The following is a 17629-nucleotide window of genomic DNA, read 5'->3' as shown; positions in this document are numbered from 1 at the left end:
CATTATCTTTCAAAAATTTTGAGGAGAGGTTTTTGTTTTTTGTTCCTGCAAACATGACTTCATGATGTGCCATACGTTAAGGCCAAAAGCCCGTCTCACTTGGGTTACATCAACACTACAGCCTTCTAGTATACCATCAAGCTATAGCCTAGGGTCAGGGGCACAGCCTCAGAAGGCAGACCACCTTGCCCCAGCCCTGCCACTCACTGTGACTTTGGGAAATTCATCTAACCTTTCTATAAAAGAGAGACATAAAGTAGTACCTAGCTTGGAGGGTTTTTTTTTAACATGAAGTGCTGGCATAGAAAAGGTACTCTGTAATAGGCTGGGATTGCAGCTCAGTGGCAAAGCATCTGCCTTGCATTCGCAAAGCCCTGGGTTCAACCCCCAGTTCCAAAAAAAAAAAAAAAAGACAAAAAAAAAGAACCCCACCAAAAAAAAAAAAAAAAAAGAAAGAAAAGGTACTCTGTAAGTGCTTAGTTCATACAATTAATTACAAAAAAATATATTCTATTATTTTAAAACTGTTTAGCTTCCTCTATGTCCCACAGGGCCTGTCTCCCTTCAATCTCCTTCTCATCTGAATTAGAGTATTATTTCCTAACAGTGGCAGCTCTTGCAGCTTTGTTAATGCTCTGCTACTTGTAGTCAGTATGAGAATACTGTGCTTTGGGAGCAGGAAAGGTACAGTCCAAGTGATAGTATCCATCTTCCCTCTAGCCCTCCTTTAGCATATGCTGCTTCATATTAGAGGATGTGATGTGTTCCCACCAGGCAAACCTCCATATGTCCTGAGGATATTGATACTTCTCAGAAGGAAAGCCAGGAATCAGCCCTGTGCCTTGTTTCTAAAGGTCACACTTAGGGCTGCGGGTAGTATAACACTTGCCTCAAATGCATGAGGACCTGGGTTCAATTCCCAGCACAGCAAAAATTAAAATAAAGGTCCCACTTACTCCCTCCCTAACAGAATGTCCCCATTTCTAGCATGACAATGCTCCCCATCCCCAGTTTCCTGTGCTGGGGCAGGTCATGTCAGTGGTGATCCTATGGAGGCATATGAATGCCTGTCGTCCATGCTACTAGTCTACAAGGCCATCCTCCCTACTCTCTACCTGAATGATCCCATCTCCCAGACTCACTCATTAATTCACTTGACAAATATTTATTCATTATCTCCTAGATGCAAGGAATACTGAAATAAAAGATTTTGTCTTACCACAAAAGCTAACTATTTTATTTCCTCTACTAATACTATATTTATACAAAACCCTGCATTGTCCTTTTCATTGTTCTTGAACAGTTGTCAAATTACCTGACTGAGGTACAAAAAACAACAAAAACAGGGCTCTGTATACCTACTCAAGGAGCCTGCAGTCAGAGACCAGAAGTGAGTGGGTGAGTGGAGTATGTATGACAAATGTGACAACAGGACAAATGCTGCAAGAGAAGTCAGTCTTGGGTGCTATAGGGGTAGACAGGAAGACCTAACTCAAAATGGGGAAAGAAAATTCCAAGAGAAACTTCAAGAAGAGAGGATGTAAGAGCTCAGTTTGGAACTAGCTTCAAATAGCAACTGTTTTCCATTTCAAGTCTTCTAATTTGTCCCATGTCCTGGCATGCGCGAGGCACTGGGTTCGGTCTTCAGCACCACATAAAAATAAAATAAAGATACTGTGTCTACCTAAAACTAAAAAATAAATATTTTTAAAAGAAGGAAAAAAAAAAAGAATACAAGCTTGTGGGGCTGGGGTTGTGGCTCAGTGATAGAGCACCTGTTTAGCATATGGGAGGTAACTGCCAGTTTTCAATGTGTTATAACAATGCACACTTACATTGTGGGTCCTTCACAAAAATAGTCCAGTGGCACACAAAACCCAAACATATTACCTTTCATACATACCTCATATTTCATTGTAAAAAATCCATCCCCTCCAATGCCCTCCAGTGCAAAGGCCTGTACAATTGGCCATTTTTCCACCACAAACATATCAAATATCTGCAAGTGACCTAGAGGAATCAAATACAACAACACATATCAAATAGCATCCTAGATATAACAGTCTAAACCTGATCTAATGTGGCTGGACAGGCATTACTTCTCACAAGTTCACCAGGATCTCATCTGGTAAAATAAATTTCAAACAGATAAAACAGTTAGGTATTGAAACTAGAAATACATAATAAAAGCCAAGGAAAATTAAAAGCATAAGCAAGTGATATTGGTTTCCTAATTAAGTAATTAAGTAAAAAATGAGTAGTCTATTATATTTGAATTGCATTATTTAGTAGGTATAATTAACAGACCCAAAATTGACTCTTTCCCCTAAGAATTAAGCAATCAACTTCCTCAAGGGCAAACTACCAAATCAAAAATTTTCCTTTAACAATAGCTTAAACACGCAAAGCTTTTTCCCACCTAGAACATAAATATTGCTAAATTTGTTGGGTTTTCTATTCTCCACATCCATTTTTGGCCTGAAAGCATATTTTTAAATGACTGTACAAATTATTATTTCTTATTACCAAGAGGCCCCACATCTAAACTCTATGTAATAAGCAATAGAGACTATATATCAATTGTACTAAATAGCCTATCAGTTCTTCTATCTGAACGTAAGTGGCTTGCTGTGTTCATATGGAAATTTCACAATTAAGAATACAAGCTTGGACTGGGGATGTGGCTCAAGTGGTCGAGCGCTCGCCTGGCATGTGCAAGGCACTGGGTTCGATCTTCAGCAACACATAAAAATAAAGATAATGTGTCCACCTAAAACTAAAAAATAAATATTTTAAAAAGAAGAAAATAAAGAATACAAGCTTATGGGGCTGGGGTTGTGGCTCAGTGGTAGAACACCTGTCTAGCATATGTGAGACACTGGGTTTGACTCTCAGCACCGCATATAAATAAATAAAATAAAGGTCCATCAACAACTAATAAAAATATTTTTTAAAAATACAAGCTTTTATAGAAAATCCCCAATTTCATTTCACTTGATCCTTTGCCTAGTAAAAATGGATCAAGGGGTTTCTCGAATGAAAGCCTTCAATGAAAGAGAAGTAGGGACATTCAATTCACACACCATCCAAGCAAGGTTCTTTTTTTTTAGATTATTTTCACTTTACTTATATAAGACAAAAAATTTGCAAGTGAGGTATAGTCATTCAGGTCCCCCTGCAAATATTTTATATATAACATAAAATTTAGATGAAACACTGATCTTGGGTTACACATATTTTTACACAAATATTTTGAAAAAGAGTTTGCAGAATGGATTGCTTTTCTTCACATTTAACAAATAACTAAAATTGAACAGCAAATAGTTTATCGGTTAAGTACATGGTTTCAACTGCAGTAATAAATTCACTTGAATGGGAAACAATAATCAAGTCAAAAGAATAAATGCTTGCTAATCATCAGAAAATCTGTGGCCATTTGGGCTGTCTCGTAGAAATCCAAAATCACTCAGAAGCCTGATCTTAAAGAAGATTTATCCTCTTATTAGTCTATATGGAGTAGGTCCATAATACCTGGAATCTGTAGAATTCTGTAAATTATCACCTTCTAACCAAACATGACCTATTGGCACATAATATAGCTTTTAAAGAAATCTGATGGACTAGTGGTGAGGATTTTGTCTCTTTGCAAACCAATTACTCTTTTACAAGTATTTGATTTTGGTTCACTTGGGCTTTTTGCAATCACAATGTCACCTCTTTGGATACCATAAAAATGTCAGCTAAGATTTTCTGCAAAGACAATATCTGAATTTTGAATTGTTGGCTCCATTGATGGTCCAGAACACATACATCTGTTCTACAATACATTCAATTTTAGGGTAGTTGCAGGGCTTCCAGGAAGAAATCTAAAGAATGTCTCAAAGCATATGTGGGTGATACATGGTTTCAGGATTCCTCTGGCCCCAAAGAACCCGGAGAGACCCTCACCCAAGACTTAGGTGGGCCTTTCTCCAAGCAAGGTTATTTTTTTAGAGGCTTCGGGGAGAGTTCCAGGGATTGCATTGAGCCACATCCTCAGCCCTATTTTATATTTTGATTTAGAGACAGGGTCTCACTGAGTTGTTTAGCACCTTGCTTTTGCTGAGGCTGGCTTTGAACTTGCAATCCTCCTGCCTCAGCCACCAGAGCTATTAAGATTATAGGTGTACTCCACCATACCCTGCTTCAAGCAAGGTTCTTAAATGGCTTGCTGTCACTCACCTTGGGAGCTGTAAGGAATGCCAATTCTACTACAGTCTCGAACCATGTCTACAAAGCTGGAAATTTTAAATTCTTCTGCAGCTTCCTCATCTTCATACTAAAGATGGAAATTAAAAGGCAAACAGACTCTGATGAGACACCATGAAAAGTTCTACATTTTTTCTACATTTTTTATTAAATTTTTTAAAAATATCTTTATTTATTTATTTTTATGTGGTGCTGAGGATGTAACCCAATGCCTCCCACGTGAGGGGCAAGCTCTCTATCACTACCCACAGCCCCAGCCCCTTTTTTCTATATTTATCAGTGCTGTTCCAAGACATTTATAGTAGACTGCACCCAAGAGGGTGTTTTCAAAGCCAAACTACTGAAATTGCTGGTCAGAAAAATTTGTCATTCCTTTATAATCATACACAAAAATCAACTGAAATCATACACAAAAATCAACTCAAAATAGATCAGGACATCTAAGGCAAGGCATAAAATTTATCCTCCCTCACCCCAAATCTTCAACATACAAAGAGGAGTTCTTGACCAATATCAGGTCACAACTTTCATTAAATCTTAAAATTCAAATCTCAATTTGATTTCCAGGCAAATTCTTGAAAAGGACACAAAGGAAAACAGAAGCAGATACCAGGAAACCTAAAGACAGAAATGTCACAAAGCTGAAAAAAATGTTGAGGGTAGTCCCCTAAGCACTAGTCCCAGAAGACAGTGGTCTCAGGCTGGTGTAGAAGCAGCAGAACAGGAACATAGGTTCCAAGCCTACTACTAGATCCTGATTCCAACAGCCCCTTTTTGTCACCTTCAGGCACACAATTTATCTAAAAGATAGCTTCAGGGGCCACCTGTTCCAGACCAACCCTTTCCTTAAACAAGTGCCCATTTGATCTTTTTTCCTCACCTCATTTTCAGTCATGCAGTGGAAATGCAGATTTCTCCAATGTGCCACATAGGGTAATAGATACCGATAGTTGACAGGATTACAGTACAGATGGACACTGTCTGATTTAATCAATATAATTACATCTGTAAGAAAACAAAAATCAAGACACAAAATTGTCAAAGGCTTTTCCTTTAGATAGTTCCTTCCCAGAAAATTAGTTAAACCATTAAAGGCTGGGGATGTCCAAGTTCATTGGTAGAGCACTTACCTGGCATGCAGGAAACCCTGAGTTCAAGACCCTACACCACCAAAAAAACCCAATCAATCATTAAAAGTATTTCAAAAACAATGTAACAAAACTAATAATAAAATTATTTAATTAGGCAATGTGCTTCAAAGCAACTAGAACATTCAAGTGTTGACGATAAGAATTTCCTGGTCTCCATGGCCCTCTGGTTATAGCAATGCAGGCACCAAATAACCAGTCTTGATCAACCAAAACATGGTGTTTTGCAAGGGTCAACACAGTAAAATCTGTGGTACCAAACTCAGCTGTGTACTTCAATGCATAGATAAATACCAAATGGAAACCTCATGGTTTAAGTCCTCTCAAGACAGGAAAACAGCACCAACTATGGCCAATGATTGTGCTCTCACAGAGATCAGTGTCTAAAGCTCTTGTCTACTGGCTTATCTAGCTCCAGGCAACTGTGGTCCTGGATACTGCATGTCATCTTTGGGAAAGCTTACTGTGTACACAGGAAAGGCTGGGAGGAAGGAAGTTGAGGCAAGGGGAAAGAGCTTCTGTAAATAGATCAGCACAGCTCACAGATTTAAGGAACGGCCATCAACAATGGTAAATCAAGCAAATAAAGCAATCCTAAAGGTATAAATAAAACCAGGTAAATGGGAGAGCCATGGACTAGGAAAGCAATATTAAAGTAGTAGGAACACTGAGAATGAAAGGAGCCATACCTCCGAATAGAAGCAGAGGTTTCATTCCATAGTTCCTCTGAGACCAGAGCCACCAGGCTTCTAATAAGGTGAAGCCAGAAGTCACTGGAGGTAAAAAGGTACATAGGGAAGAGGAGCATCTGATGTGGGACAATTGAAGCAATGCCAACACAGCAGTGCAGTGTAACTGACCACACTTTATGAAAAATATTATAAGTATAATAAATACAAGCCATAGTTGACCACATAGGTGCTAGCCTTTTAAGCCACTCTGCACTTTCACATCTGGTCAGCCCAGAGTATTATGGAAACAGCCATTTCACTGTGGACTCTCAGGTAAGTGCTAGAGTCAAAGGGTAGCAAAAGGTAGGAAAGGGGGGGTAACCTCTCATCTCTCAGTACTGGGTTTCCTCACCACCCTCTCCAGAGCCCTATCCTAAATCACTTGTAGATTACCTTCTGAGGAGTGTGAGCTTGATGTCACCCAGAGAGACTGAGTCACTCTACATTGAAGTGCAACATGCTTCAAAGAACTAGGATACTATAAAGGGCATAATAAAAGCCAGGCACAGTGGTCTGTAATCCCAGTGACTCAGGAGACTGAGGCAGAAGGATTACAAATTCAAGTCCAATCTGGGCAATTAAGCAAGACCCTGTCTCAAAATAAAAAATAAAAAGGGCTGGGAACATAGCACAGTGGCAGAACACCCTTAGGTTCAATCCTCAATATCACAAGAAAAAAAAAAAAAGTTTAAAACTGAACAGCTGATGTATTCTCAGAATCTCAACAGACTGATGTCATCATTATAAACATGAGTTTAACAGTATACAGGCAGGTAAAAGAATAAAGTATATATGAGTTGAATATGTTCAATATTTTTAAAGTTTTTTTAAAAATAAGTCATTCTTATTGGTCCTTTTGCCTTTTATATATTTAGTGAGTTAACTATATAAGCAGAAATGTGATCAGAATTTTCTAAAAATGGATTTGCTAATTTGGAGTAAAATGCTTATTTGCTAAGCACCTATTGTGTCAGGTGACAGGATAAAGACAAAAATAAGCAAAGTAAAGCACCTTTTAGAATTTCAAGTATTTCCTTAATCTTAGTACTGTAATGTCCTTAGCAATCCTGGCTATAGTGAAATGTGTAGCTGATACAAGTTGCCAAGATTAATTCTTTCCAAACAAGCAGAGCTATACAATGTAAGAAAAAAAAATTTAAATCAAAATCTGAAACGTAATTTGAATTGAAAAAAAGTTAACAGAAGGGAGATTTTCAGTTAATTCTATACTTTCTAACAAAAAGGAGAGCTTTAATCAATATAAGGGATAAACATAACTAAGGACTTTACCACAGAAGATCAGGGTTTCTCAACTTTGCCACTACTGACAATTTGGATTAAATAATTCTTAGGGGCTGTCCTGGGCATTGTGGGATGTTTTCCAGCATCCCTGACCTCTACTCACTGATGCCATTAGCACTCCCCACACAATTGTAACACTCAAAAATGTCTTCAGACATTGTCAAATGTTCCCTGGGGGACAAAAGTGCCCCCAGCTGAGAACCACTATACTAATGTTTGCTTTCATGGCTCCCCCAGCTGCCTCACAACAGTAGTCTGTCTCCTGTCCAGTTTTATTTGCCTGCTCCTGTCTCCTGACCCATCTGGCAGACAAGTCATGATGCTAAGTATGTGATATCAGAGACAGCTCCTGGGCAACAGCCCACTGCAGCATCAACACAGGCAGAGTGTCTCAGAGCTAAGGAAAGAGGAATGTAAGCAGAAAGCCTGCATTGTAGTCACAAGCATCATCAGGAATTAAAGTCACACAGAAAACAATTCCAAAAGATAGCAGGAAAAAGAGCTTTTGTTCCTCAGCTGAAGAGCCACAAGAAGTCTTCCTTGTAGGGGCAGCCTGCAGGCTCATCCTTGCTTCACAACTAAACATACTTTCACTGGATAACAGCACATATTTGAACCTTCAGCCTTAGAGGCAAATTATGGATCCTTAATGGGAAATTATGAGGAAAACCATAAAAGAAGAAACAAGTTAAAAAAAGAAAGAAAATCTTCAAAAAGGAGACATCATTGGAAGTAAGCTGCTGAGTCTTATTCCTGACCAGGATTGACCATGAGAGGGCCTTAAGCTGTAACTTCTGTTGAGCCATAGATCCAGGGGCTATCCAGTTTGTAATCGGTAATTAGACTCAGTCTTAATATCTTGCCAAGATAAAGATAAAGCCAAATACTGATGTTTACTTTCTTCTCCAAAGTTGATTTACCCAGTAAATATATTCTGAAAATAACTTGTTGCTATTCACTTATCCAGTGGGTGACCAACAATTATATATCAACAAAGAATAAATGTTATTTTTCACTGTCAAAAAGGCAAAAATTTAGAGCTGGGGATGTGGCTCAGTGGCAGAGCACTTGCCTAGTACATGAGACACTGGGTTGGATCCTTAGCACCAAATAACAAATAAAATAAGGCGTTCTGTCCATCTTCAACTATGAAAAATAAAAATTTTAAAAAAGGCAAAAATTTTGCCAGATATGGTGATACATGCCTGTAATCCCAGCTATTAGGGAAGCTGAGGTAGGAAGATTTTGAGTCTAAGGCCAGCCTGAGCAATTTAGCAAGACCCGGCCTGACTTGAAAAGAAAAAGAAGAAAACATGAGAGAAAAAATAAAAGACAAAAATTTTAATGGGGCTTTTTTTTTTAAAATTGATCATACTTTTCCATAAAAAAATCATGAACTAACAATGCAAAGAAATAAACCCTTCTCTCACATAGAATTTTACCAACATAGACTTACCATCGAGAACTTCTTCAGAAAATCCTGTTTTCTCAAAATCACTGATAGTCTGATTGTATAAACCAAACAGAAGATAATTTGCCAGCTCTCTGCAGCCTTCATTGTACCTGCTATCAATTCCTGCAAGGCAAAGAAAGTTCTGATCAGCTGTTCTGTACTATGGGAGGCAAATGAGCCCCAATAATTTGCCCCTGCTTAGTAAAACTCTGATGATCAAAGATGGCAGCTCATATCATCCAATATCCTTACTTGGATTTCAAGATCTAAATATTTAGCTTAGAAGATCAAACAGCACAGATTATTGAGACTAAATAATCTGAGGATGTAAGGGACCAGATATTAATGCTTTGAGTCCTCCTATGGCTTGTTTAAGAGCTTAGATACTCTTAGTTAGTCTTAAAAATAGATGTCTTAAAAATATTCACTTTTTTTTTTTTTTTGATATGGTGCATGGGCATTGAACCCAGGAATATTCTGTCACTGAGCTATGTACATCCTCAGCCCTATTTTTTAACAGGGTATCACTAAGATGCGTACAGCCTCACTAAGTTGCTAAGGCCAGCGTTGCTCTTGCTATCCTCCTGCCTCAGCCTCCCAAGTCACTGGAATTTCACATGTATGCCACCACTCCTGACTAATATTCACTTCTTGTGAAGATCTTTAGCAAAACATGTGGATGCAAATAAAGGCAATTAAGGTGGCTTGAAAATAACATGAAGAAGATAACAAGTGAATGGAACTATAAACACTCAGCATCTCATAAATATTAAGAGCAAGAAGACTAAGCACTGCACTGGATGCTGGACTACCTGCTAAAGGTATTCATAAAGCTTACAGTCTAGTGAAGCTGGGTCAGAGATAATAAAAAGGCAATTAAATGATGCTGTCTTCACTACTGCCTCTTGATGCTTCAGGTATATATACTATCTGGTTCTGGGTGTCTGTAAAGTCGCAGAGCCATAGCAAGAGGAAAGGGTCTGGCAGAAGGAGTTCTAAGAATAAGTGTAAAGGTAAGGGCTCCTTATCTCATTGGTGTCTCTCTATCCAACCTCATTAAAACAGCCACAGATTACAGGGGAATGAAAGCTAGGAGTTTATCTTACAATGATAAAATTTATCTTACAATGATATACTGTTATTATTTTACTGTGATAAGAATCTAAATTGCCCCCACCCTGAGTCCCATCTTGTTAAAAGTACGGACCTAAGATGCACAGGATCCCATCAGGCCGAGACTTGCTGCTCTGGGTTAGGATGCTCTGTATCTGGCGGAGTCGGCTACAGCTGCAAAAACAACAGGAAACAGTTCTGAGCACCAGCACAACCTGATGATAAGAGCTGCACTTGGTATGAGATGCCCATGATAAGGCATGAGGAAGAGAAATGACTTTGCTAGGGATGGAAATCAGTCCTTGTTTGGTTCTAGCATCAAAACTACAAAATGAGTTCCTTTCTCTTCTGTTTTCTGGAAGAAACTGTACAGGACTGGCCTGAAGACTAAGTCTAATTACAGATTACAAACTGGATAGCCCCTGGATCTATGGCTCAACAGAAGTTACAGCTTAAGGCCCTCTCATGGTCAATCCTGGTCAGGAATAAGACTCAGCAGCTTACTTCCAATGATGTCTCCTTTTTGAAGATTTTCTTTCTTTTTTTAACTTGTTTCTTCTTTTATGGTACTGGAATTGAACCCAGAGCACAAGTGCTCTGCCGCTGAGCTGTATTACCCAGCACCCCCAACACCTTTTTTTGAGACAGGGTCTTGCTAAGTTGTGGAGGCTGACTTGAATTTGCAATCCCTCTGCCTTAGCCTCCCAAGTAGCTGGGATCACAGGTATGTACCACCTCTTCTTGAAGAAGAGTTTCCACACTGATTTTCCCTAACGGTAGTCTTCATCAGTGTGTTTCAAAAACAAACATAGACAACAACAACAACAAAAAAAAAAAAAAAAACAAAGAAACTAGGTCTAATTCATTCCCACAGCTACTCCTTATGGAGGTATCAGCAGAAAATATGTTCTCCTTATATACACCCAGATATTAATGTCATTTCTAAGAACCCCATTTTCTCCAATCCAATAATCCTCCTTCCCAGCACTCCCAAAGAGGGGTGCCCAATTTTCTGCCCAAGACTAAGCCTTTGGATTAGGGATGTAGCTCAATGGCAGAGCTCTAACCTAGCACTGGGTTTGATCCTTAGCACCACACAAACAAATAAAACAAAGGCATTCTGTCCATCTACAACTACAAAAAAAAATTAAGAAAAAAAGATTAAGCCTTCTACCTGGTCTTCCCATCACTTCTGCCTCTACTATTCAATATTCCCTAATACTCCTTATATGAAATCACTTCCCTATAATCAATAGAAATCCGGTCCTACCACACCATTAACTAAGATTATCCACAAACCCAATGGCACTAACTGTTCTATCCATGACTGTGAGACTTCCCACCGCTTCTGAATCTGCTTCACTATAGTAACTGACACTCACCCAAACACAGGATTTCCAGTCAGACAACACTATTTCCCTTCTCTAATTCCCCAGCTTCCTTTCTCTTTTGGATTCTTTTCAATGGTCCTGTACCCTAACTTATTCACTCCATGACTTATAGTCATCGTTACTGTTTTTATCAAGACTTTCACAATCTTCTACATAATATCAGAATTAGATAAAGGCAGAGAAAGAAAAGAAAGAACCAAACTACAAACCAATATCCATCACAAATATAGATACAAATCCCTTAACAGCCAGGCATGGTGGCACATGCCTATAATCCCAGTGGCTCAGGAGATGAGGCAGGAGGATTACAAATTCCAGGCCAGCCTCAATAACTTAGAGAATCCCTAAGCAACTTAGTGAGATCCTTTTTCAAAATAAAAAACAAAAAGTGCTGGGATGTAGCTCAATGGTAAAGTGCTCCTGGGTTCAATCCCCAGTACAATTTAAAAAAAAAAAGAAAGAAAGAGAGAGGGGAGGGAGGGAGGGAGGGAAAAGAAAAGAAAAGAAAAAAACAAATCCTTTAAAAACATTGCAAATAAGGGCTGAGGTTGTGGCTCAGAGGTACTGCACTCGCCTATCACATGCAGGGCCCTGGGTTCAATGTTAGCACCACATAAAAATAAATAAATACAATGAAGGTATTATGTCCAACTAAAAAATAAATATTAAAAAAATATATTTGCAAATAAGAATTAAGCAACATATAGAAAGAATTACACACCACAACCAAGCAAAGTTGATTCCAGAGATAACCAAGGATGGTTCATTATTCATAAATCAATCAATGTATGGCATAACATTAACAAACTAAAGAAGAAATACCATGTATTCATATAACTGATGCAAAAAAACCATTTGACAAAATTCAACATTCACTCACAATAAAAACATCCAGAAAACTAAGAATAGACTGCTTTCCTCAACTTGGAAAAAAACATCTAAAAAAAACCTTTCTGAGCCAAGTTCTGAATGTATATAATGATGAAGGGCAATCAGGAACAAGGTAAGAATATCTGCTCTCATCATTCCCATTTAACAAACATTGGACGTTCTAGCCAATAGAATACAGTAAGAGAAACAGATTAAAGACATAAAAAATGGAAAGGAAGAAATAAAATTGCCCCTATTTGCAGATATGGCCTATTAACAAATATTCACAGAGAGAAAGTAGAATGGTGGTTGCTAGGGACCAGGGGGAAGAGGGAGCAAGGAGTTTAATAAGAACAGAATTTATATTTTGCGAGATAAAGAGAGTTACGAGGATGGATGGTGGTGCTTTTAGTCTAATAAGTTATATGAATGTACTTTAATGCTACTAAACTGTGCAGTTAAGACCAGCTAAGATGAAAATAATTGTTACGTGCACCTTAATACAACTTTTTAGACTTTTTTTGTTCTTTTTAGATGTATTTTGACATATTATAATACATAAAGTAAAACACTCTAATTAGAATCTCATTCTTACAGTTGTACATGATGTAGAGTTTCACTGGTTGTGCATTCATATGTGAACATAGCAAAGTTATGTCTGATTCATTCTACTGTCTTTCCTATTCTCATCCTGCTTCTCTTCCCTTCATTCCCCTTTGTCTAAGCCAATGAACTTATATCCCCCCTCCTTATTTTATGTTAGTATCCACATACCAGACAGAACATTTGGCCTTTGGTTTTTTGAGATTGGCTTGTTTCCCTTAGCATGATATTCTCTAGCTCCTTCCATTGACCAGCAAAGGCCATAATTTCATTCTTCTCTATGGCTGAGTAATATTCCATTATGTATATATTCCACATTTTCTCTATCATTCATTTGTTGAAGAGTACCTAGGTTGGTTCCCTAGCTTAGCTATTGTGAACTAAGCTGCTACAAACATTGATGTGGCTGTGTCATTGTATTATGCTGATTTTAAGTCCTGCAGCACATATACTTAACTAGGCCAAATGGTGGTTCCATTATTTTCTGAGAGTGGTCACACCAATTTGCAGTTCCCCAGCAATGTATGAGTAAACCTTTTCCCCTACATGCTCACCAACATTTATTGTTACTTGTATACTTGATAATTGCCATTCTGATTAGAGTAAGATGAAATCTCAGTGTGGTTTTAATTTGCATTTCTCTAATTCCTAGAGATGTGGGACATTTTTTCATATATCTGTTGACCAATTGTATTTCTTCTTCTTTGAAGTGTCTTTTCAGTTCCTTTGCCCATTTATTGTTGGGTTATTTGGTTTGTTTGTTTGTTTTTGGTGTTAAGTTTTTTGAGTTCTTTATATATCCGGTTAATACAACTTTTTAGAATTAAAAAAATGTTGGGTTGGAGATGGGGCTCAATAGTAGAGAGTCTGCCTGGCATATATGAGGCCTTGGGTTCAATCTCTGGCAACACACACACAAAAAAATTTAAAATGTCAATATTATATGAAACAAAAACAACAGAGGGCTGGGGTTGTAGCTCAGTGGTAGAGCACTTGCCTAGCATGTGTGAGGCACTGGATTGGATTCTCAGCACCGCATAAAATAAAGTCCATTGACAACTAAAAAATATTAAAAAAAAAAGAGAGGAAGAACTTCATTTGATTAAAAAAATGAAAAGAAGGAAATATCTGTGAGATATCTGGGGAAATCTGAATACTGACTAGAAAATCTGATGCTAATAGGGATCCACTGTTAATTTTCTTAAGTGAAATAATGTTTTTGTGCTTCTATAGTTCAGCATCCTTTTTCTTAGAGATATATAAAGAAGTAGGTAGGAGTAAAATGTCATGATGGCTGCAATTTATTTAAGAATGGTTTAATATGAAATAAGAAAGATTGAGGAAAGAAGAAAAAAAGATAAAGCACATATGGCAACAAGTTAAAAATGGCTGAATGTGCCAGGTGCAGTGGTGCACGCCTATAATCCCAGTGGCTTGGGAGGCTGAGACAGGAGAATTGCAAGTTCAAAGCCAACCTATGCAACTGCAAGGCACTAAGCAACTTAGTGAGACCCTGTCTCTAAATAAATACAAAATAGGGCTGGGGATGTGGCTCAGTGGTCCAGTACCCCTGAGTTCAACCCCCAGTATCCCCCGCCAAAAAATGGCTGAATCTAGGGCTGGGGCTGTAGCTCAGTGGTAGAGCACTTGCCTAGCATCTGTGAGGCACTGTGTTTGATCCTTAGCACCACATAAAAACAAGCAAATAAAATAAAGAAATTCTGCCTATCTACAACTACAAAAATTTTTTTTTTAAAAAAAGGTTGAATCTACAGTGAGCTAAAGATCAATTCATTGTATTATTCTTTCAGCAGTTCTGTAGGTTTGAATATTTTCACATCATAAAAATTGGGGGACTAGGAGGAAAGGGTTATACAGAGTAACTGGGTTTTAGAAGCAGCTGGACTGGAAATAGCAAGAACATTCAGAAAACTTCTTTCCTCAGGAAATGATTACTTGCCCCTCGTTAGTTTTTCACGTTTAACTGAAGACTGATCTTGTAATCATTCTCTGTGTGCACTAGAAAGATTTCATCAAATTGCCTCTTTGGCCTATTTCCCAATCCATCCACCAGTGAGCTTACCAACTGCCAAGTTTACCAAGAGCTCTTTGGTTTTCAAACTTACAACCAGCCAGTGACAAAAAGCATGAACAGTTCATGTGACCAAGAAATAAGCTCCCTGACTCCTGCTGTATAAAGCCAGGACAATACTGAAAACAGAGCTTCTTTTCCACAAGTATCTTGACCAAATAAAGTGGGAGCACATAAAACATAGAAAGACCTTACTCTTCTCAGAGTAAAACATCCTAATTAGTGTTTCTCATTTTCTTGTCAAATGGGTGAAACTAAATTCATTTCTTTTTTTTCCCTTTGTATATTTTCTTGCTTTCCAAATTTAATTTTTAACCAGAACATAGCCTATTGTCACTGAAGCATGAAACATGACATCTACTGAATTATTTACCTTTTAACTAAAATAAATAATTAATTAATTAAAAAGCAAAAAGCAAAAAGAAAACCATAATCCACCAGGCATGCTGGTGCACCTCTATAACCCCAGCAACTGAGGAGACTGAGAGAGAAAAATTGCAAGTTCAAGGCCAGGATGGGCAAAACCCTTAGCACCTTGTCAAGACCCTGTCTCAAAATAAAAAAATTAAAATGACTGGGGTGCTGGGGTGTAGCTCAGTGGTGAAGTATCCTTATGTTCAATCCCCAGTACCAAAAAAGAAAAAAAAAAAAAAACCACAATCACTTAACATTTCCAGCACCCCAAAAAAACAAATTTTTGTTTTTTGTTTGTATGGTACAGGATTCAACTCAGGGGTTCTAGACAACTGAGCCACATCCCCTGCCCTATTTTGTATTTTATTTAGAGACAGGGTCTCATTGAGTTGCTTAGTGCCTCGCAGTTGCTAAGGCTGGCTTTCTCCTGTCTCAGCCTCCCAAGCTGCTGGGATTATAGGTGCGCGCCACAGTGTCCTGAGAAAATTAACAACTTGAATATTTGTTTTTATATACATTAGTGCTTTTGAATTTACATATGTAATATATTGTCTTTTTAAGGAAAAAATTGAATATTACATGGAAAAGTAAAGTCTTCATGGATCCTCATCCCCAGTCACCACTGATGATCTATGTATCCAACCAGTCTTTTTCCTTTAATAGAAACTATGAAACATACACCAAACTTTGGCAATAACACTGTTTCAAAGCTCACGGGTCTACCTGAAGATGGCTGGCACATCCTAGGTAGGTCTACAGTTGCCTACATCTTTACAGCATTCCATCTTTAGAAGATATGTAAACTCAGCCAAGCCAATAACATAGCTTAAATCAAATATATTGCTTTCATGCTATAATTTATTTTTTATTTTCCTTGAATTTAGACTCCAACTTTGGACATGATGGTAGACTATATGAAGAAAGAACAACTTAACTGATGCAGTTTGCCCAAGATTAACAGCAACAAAACCTGATTTTGAAATTTTTCTTTCTGCTACATCTCACTGTTTTATTTGTATTTGATTCCTCTGGTTCCCTGGAAATGATGAAAATAAATTGAAAAAAAAATTTTAACTGTTTTTCCTCTGTAATTTACTTTTTAATTTTGAAAATTATTCTGTTTGCTTCATGTTTTGAATATTTTGGTAAATTAAAATATTTACTAAATTATACAAATCCTTATACAAATCTGATTAATACCTTAGGAAACTGATAAAATTTGACAAGGATCTTGCTGGGTGGGTTTTTTTTTTTTATTTTTAAAAATATTTTTTTAGTTGTAGTTGGACACAGTACCTTTATTCCATTCATTTATTTTTTTGTGGTGCTGAGGTTGCTGGGTGGGTTTTGGGGGGAGCTATTTATGTAAATAAAATAAGGTATGTAATTGTTCTGAACATGCTTTTTTCATTTAACATTATTCAATGTAAATCTTTCCAACTTAGCATATAGAACTAAATTTCACTTTTTAAAATTTGTTCAAATTAGTTATACATGACAGTAGAATACATTTTGACACATCATACATAAATGGATGTAACTTCTCATTCTTCTGTACATGATGTAGAATTATACTGGTCATGTGATGATATATACACATAAAGTAATAATGTCATATTCATGCTACTATCCTTCTTACTCCCAACTCCCCTTTCTTCCCTTCACTCCCTTCTGTCTAATCTCTACTACCCCTATTCTCCCTAGCCCCACCCCCTTATTGTGAATTAGCATCTGCATAGAAAATATTCCTGCTTCTGTACTTCAGTGTCCTTTTTTATTTTTTTTTAAAGAGAGAGAGAGAAATTTTTAATATTTATTTTTTAGTTTTTGGCGGACATAACATCTTTATTTGTACGTGGTGCTGAGGATTGAACCCAGGTGAGCGCGCTACCGCTTGAGCCACATACCCAGCCCATCTGTGTCCTTTTTAAAAGAAATGTAAAAGGAAGTATGTAGGAGTAAAATGGTTCTTTGGAATTGGCTTATTTCCCTTAGCATGATATTCTCCAGCTCCATCCATTTATCAACATATGCCAAAATTTCATTTTTTAAGGTAAAGTAATATTCCGCTGTGTGTGTGTGTGTGTGTGTATAATTTTTTTTTATCCATTCATCTGTTAAAGGGCACCTAGGTTGGTTCCATAGCTTACCTATTGTGAATTAAGCTGCAATAAACATTGATGTGGCTATGTAACTGTAGTATGCCATTTTTAAGTTCTTTGGGTATAAACCGAGGAGTGGGATAATTGGGTCAAATGGTGGGT

The 17629-nt window shown here is 37.5% G+C and overlaps 1 protein-coding gene across 3 annotated transcripts in view; it reads right to left on the bottom strand.

Moving 5' to 3' along the window:
* Positions 1-17629, bottom strand: part of Dnaaf9 (dynein axonemal assembly factor 9) — a 148487-nt gene that overhangs the window by 110835 nt on the left and 20023 nt on the right. For 2 of the 3 annotated variants that reach the window (XM_076851594.2, XM_076851593.2), the window contains 5 exons: positions 10090-10169; positions 8886-9005; positions 5129-5253; positions 4222-4318; positions 1904-2010 (listed from right to left, as the gene is read on the bottom strand). In XM_076851594.2, coding sequence (XP_076707709.1) covers positions 1904-2010; positions 4222-4318; positions 5129-5253; positions 8886-9005; positions 10090-10169 — 529 coding nt within the window. The remainder of the gene's footprint in view (positions 1-1903; positions 2011-4221; positions 4319-5128; positions 5254-8885; positions 9006-10089; positions 10170-17629) is intronic. The other variant, XM_076851595.2, reaches the window with a different exon arrangement.

The sequence above is a fragment of the Callospermophilus lateralis genome, chromosome 3 (genome assembly GCF_048772815.1).
Source record: "Callospermophilus lateralis isolate mCalLat2 chromosome 3, mCalLat2.hap1, whole genome shotgun sequence".
NCBI lineage: Eukaryota > Metazoa > Chordata > Mammalia > Rodentia > Sciuridae > Callospermophilus > Callospermophilus lateralis.
The sequence above is the reverse complement of the archived record's forward strand: the minus strand, read 5'-3'. Positions and strand labels throughout refer to the sequence as shown.